This window comes from Cariama cristata, unplaced genomic scaffold (assembly GCF_000690535.1).
Source record: "Cariama cristata isolate BGI_N322 unplaced genomic scaffold, ASM69053v1 scaffold6024, whole genome shotgun sequence".
Classification (NCBI taxonomy): Eukaryota; Metazoa; Chordata; class Aves; order Cariamiformes; family Cariamidae; genus Cariama; species Cariama cristata.
In genome coordinates, this window is record NW_009611171.1 from 88007 (window position 1) to 92630 (window position 4624).

At 40.2% G+C, this 4624-nt stretch overlaps 1 protein-coding gene across 1 annotated transcript in view; it reads right to left on the reverse strand.

The window, feature by feature from the left end:
* Positions 1 to 4624, reverse strand: part of CEP83 (centrosomal protein 83kDa) — a 20049-nt gene that overhangs the window by 13367 nt on the left and 2058 nt on the right. The window contains exons 3-5 of the mRNA XM_009698133.1: positions 4576 to 4624; positions 4166 to 4297; positions 778 to 1029 (exon numbers count right to left, since the gene is read on the reverse strand). The exon at positions 4576 to 4624 is cut by the window's right edge and continues 68 nt beyond it. Coding sequence (XP_009696435.1) covers positions 778 to 1029; positions 4166 to 4297; positions 4576 to 4624 — 433 coding nt within the window. The remainder of the gene's footprint in view (positions 1 to 777; positions 1030 to 4165; positions 4298 to 4575) is intronic.

Genomic DNA, 4624 nt, shown 5'->3' on the forward strand with positions numbered 1-4624 from the left:
CAGCAGGACTTTTTTTAAACTTTTCTAAATTAAGAATATTACAGCACATCTCTTTTTAAGTTGTGATCAGAGCGTTTTGTAACAAAGGTATACAGCACTGATAACAGTAAAAAGGAGAATGAACCATCTATCCGTAGGCTGCAACTGTGCGAGATATCTCCATGGAAAGACTCACTACCTAGAGAGATAGCGAGAATTGACAGGAGGACTCAAGACCACTGATGAGGAGTACAGTGGAACCCTTGGAAACATAGCAGAGGCCAGAAATACCAAAGGTTCTTCAAGGGAGAGCAACAGCCAAGAACTAAAGAATTGCAGTAATGTGTTGGAGAAAGGAGAGCCAGAGGTAGGCAAGAAAGAAGATGACACACAAGGAAAAGATTAAAGAAACAGGGAAGCATCGTATGACATTTGTGGAAAGAATAAGAAATGTACTGTAGCAGATTATTAATATATTGTCATCAGTTTCTAACCCCAGCCACGTGACAAGTGCTGATGTGACCATCTTACTGACTGCAAACATGGATATCACTTGCATGTTTAGAAAGATCATTCAACAGAATCTCTCAGTTGAGCTCTCCACCTTTGCAGAGTTGAACTGGCTGTACCTGACTCCCAATGTACTTACAATTTGGTTTTAAATATGAAATGTACAAACTCAAATTGTGGAGTCAATGGCAAAATTATCAGTGACTTCTAGTGAGAGTTCTATCAGGCCAAGCGTTACTCTCACTACACTCCACAAGGAAGCAAAATTTTAAAAAAAATAAATCTTACCTCTAGAGACCTTGTCAGAGCCTGCATCTCAGATAACTGTCGCACTTGTACTCTTTGAACATTTTCTGCTTGCACACCACAATTGTCTCTTTCTGCTCTTAGTTCTGCTACTTCTGCTTCTAAGCCTTTTAATTTCTGATGCAGTTGTGCCTTTTCTCTAGAGAGTGCCTCCACGCGTTTACTGTCCCTCGTGGGATCAACACTAAGCAGTTGATTATGGAGTTCTTCTTTATCTTTATCCAATCTTGCAACCTGATAGTTGTTAATTAGAAAAATAAAAGCCTTTACATTGGTTAGGTGTCAGGCAGCAACAAATACAGCAATTCACAATTCAGGAAAGAGCAGCAGTGTGCATTTAAAATATTAAGAATTTACATTCACATTTATTTTCTTTCTTAGAGTAGGAAAGTCAACAGACCCATTCTTCAATGCCTTTTTTGCTTTTGTTTTCACAGATAAGGCTTGTCCTCAGGCCTCAGATGTCCCTGAGCCCCTTAGCAGTCTGTGTGAGTAAAGCAGTACTGAGAGTAGAGGAAGAAAATGTTAGGGAACATTTAATCCACTGGACACACACAAGTCCTTGGAATGGATCCAAGCATTTTGAAGGAGCTCACTAGTATCATCGCAAGGCTATTTTCTATCATCTTTGAAAACTCATGGTGAACAGAGAAGGTTCCTGATGACTGGAAAGAGGCAGACAGCACACCCATCATCAAGAAGAGCAAAAAGGTCAAGAAGGAGGATCCAGATAACTACAGGACAGTCAGTTTCACATCAGTCTCTGCAAAGGTTATGAAGCAAAAACTCTTAAAAGCCATTTCTAAAGACACAAAAGACAAGGAGATGGAAAGCAAGGTTTACCAAGGGCAAATCATGCCTGACCTACTTCTCTGCTTTCTAGAAGGAGATGACTGGCACTGCAGACAAGGAGAGGGCAGAGGATCTTGTATACCTTGATTCTAATAAGGCCTTTGATACTGTCTCCCATAGTCTTCTCTCTCACCAAATTGGTGACATATGTTCCAGAAAAGCAGATGATAAAGTGGGTGGAAAACTGGCTGGGCTGCCAGGCTCAAAGAATGATGACCAGTGGTGCAAAGCCCAGCTGACTGCCTGTAACTAATGGGGTCTTTCTGAGATCAGTACAGGGTCCAACACTGATTGATGTCCTCATTAGTGATCTGGATGATGGGATGGAGTACACTTTCAGCAAGCTTGTGGGTGATGCCAAACTGGGGGGAAATAGTCAATGTGCTGGAAAGGGGAACTGCTACTCAGAGGGATCTGGGTAGCCTGAAGGAATGGGCTGACCCGAACCCCTTCAACAAGAGCAAGTCATGCATCTGCGATGGAGTAACCCAATGCAACAGTTCATGCTGGGGGCAACTGCCTAGGAAGTAGCTCCATGGAAAAGGATCCGGGGGTCCTAGTGGACAACAAGTTGAACATTATTCAGCCACGTACCCTCGCAGCAAAGATGACCAACTGCATCCTGGCAGAAGGATAGCTAGCAGATCCAGGGAAGTGATCCTTTGTCCCCTTTCCAGTACTTGTAAGGCTGCATCTGGAGTTTGTGTCTAGTACACGAAGACTAATGACAAACTGGACCAAGTTCAGTGCATGGCCATCAAGATGGTCGGGGCGTTGGGGAACATGACATAGAAGGACAGGCTGAGAGAACTATGCCTCTTCAGCTTGAGGAAGAGAAGGACATGCATGGTGATGGGAAGAGAGGCAACGGACACAAGTTGCAATGTGTGAAATTCCAGTTAGGTATTAGGAAAAAAGTTTACCATGAAGATGGTTAAATACTGGAATAGTTTGCCCAGAAAGGCTGTGGAATCTCCATCCTCGCAGATGTTCAAGGCTCAACTGGACATGGCCCTGGGCAACCCAATCTCATTACACTCCAATATTTTAAGCAGGATGTTGGACTAGAAGGATGTCTCTTCTGACTTATATTATGATTCCACAATTCTATAACTACAACAGAACTCAAATCTGCTAGTAATTCAAGACAGCCAACTGTCAGACAGAAAATAAAGAAAAGAAAAAACTTTCTGTAACAAGGTAGTATGATAGGTACAAACTAATCCGGAGACTGTAACTAACTTATTATAAATATATAGATTCTAGTGTTTCAAAGTGAGTGACGTGGACTGAATGTAATATTGGGGGCAAAAGAGTGAGAAAGTAAGGTATGTAAGAGTTCTCTTGGTATTTGGAGATGAGTCCAAACTCTGATCTGCGGCAGTGCTTTGAGAAGTTGCATCAGTGATCTCTATGGAACAAAGCCAATTTCTGCAGCAAAAGCCCTCCAAATCCCTTTCATGAGGAGATTCAAACACTTATTGCATGACAAGTCCGAGCCATCATTCAAGAATTAGGTTGGTTTTGTAGCCTCCTTGTGCTAAATGGCATGGAAAGTTTAAAAGGCTGTAAGAGAGAGAAACTAGATCACATTGCGCCCTGGGCTCAAAGGAGTTTCATTCTCTCTAAGTATGCTCATTAGCTGCAGGACTAGCACAAACTCAACAAGCCCATAGGAGAGGCAGGCTGTAAAGCAGCATGTGGGTATAGCTCTGGGAAGGACAACTGTTCTGTTTTTAATGCACTGCATTCCAAATTTGGACTGATTTTGAAAGTAATGATTGCTTTGATTTGTGTCTCATGTTTGGACTAATACATTCAAATCTGGCATCTTAGGATATATGCTCCCAGACAAATACTTAAATGAATATGCAAATGACATATGCAATACTCATTTACACTCCTGCAGATATTAAAAACATAAATAAGCTGACAATTTATTTAGCTGCACTTTTGAAGGTCCAATTCTGAAACAGAAAATTCATGAATGGTTTATTCAAGAGTTAATACAACTGAAATAAAGTTACCAAAGCTTTCTGTATCCTTTTGACCACCACTGTCATGATCCAACTTAGTTGCAAAATGTACCCTTGTCTGGTATTAACAATATCTTCTGTTGCCTTCTTCTTGGATTAGTTGCCACATAAGTAATTTAAAATCTAAACTTACATCCGTTGCTTAGATAACTTATTAATTTCAGATTGGTGTAATGTCTCAAATTCCATCACAAATGCCATTAAAAAAAGCATTACACAAAGCTACTGGCTCTCATTTATCAGAAGGCAAGACTATTCTTACTTATAATAGCACAAATGATATTGCAACACATCACTGAACAAACATACAGAGACAGCTTTAGGCTAAGTCATAAAAGTGTTTTGAGAATTAAGAGAACGGAAACAAACACCACATTATGAAATGGTGTCAAACTGTCAACCCATCAAGTACCAGCGTTCTCACAATGTTCAAGCAGCTTTGTCATCAGATACGCTTTAAGCTACTGTAACATTCTCTGTACCTCAGTCTCATATTTAATTTTCATCTCTTCTAAAATACGTGCATGTTCTTCCTGTTGATGTTCAAATTCTGATTTCAGAAAAGTATGTTCATAACGAAGTTTGTTATATTCTGTTCTGTACTTTTCCACTTCCTAAGGTAGAAAAAAAAAAAAGAAAACATAACTCAGAGAAGTTTTCAGATTTATTTCCATGCAACGTTCCTATCATTTCACAAGTTATACTTGATGAACTGAATCCCTCCTCCTCCCTCTTCCGAGGTTTCAACCTTCACTGCTTGCAGCAACAGTACCAGACAAAGAATGTCATACTTTGCTCCCCTTTCAGTCTTAATTTCCTAAGGTTTTAGGAACAATTATAAACTGACGATGACTACTCTAAATGAAATAGAATCTCAGTACTTACTACTTACATTTTCTAGCTTCCGATAACGTTCTGTCATAGGAGATTCCAATTCCTGC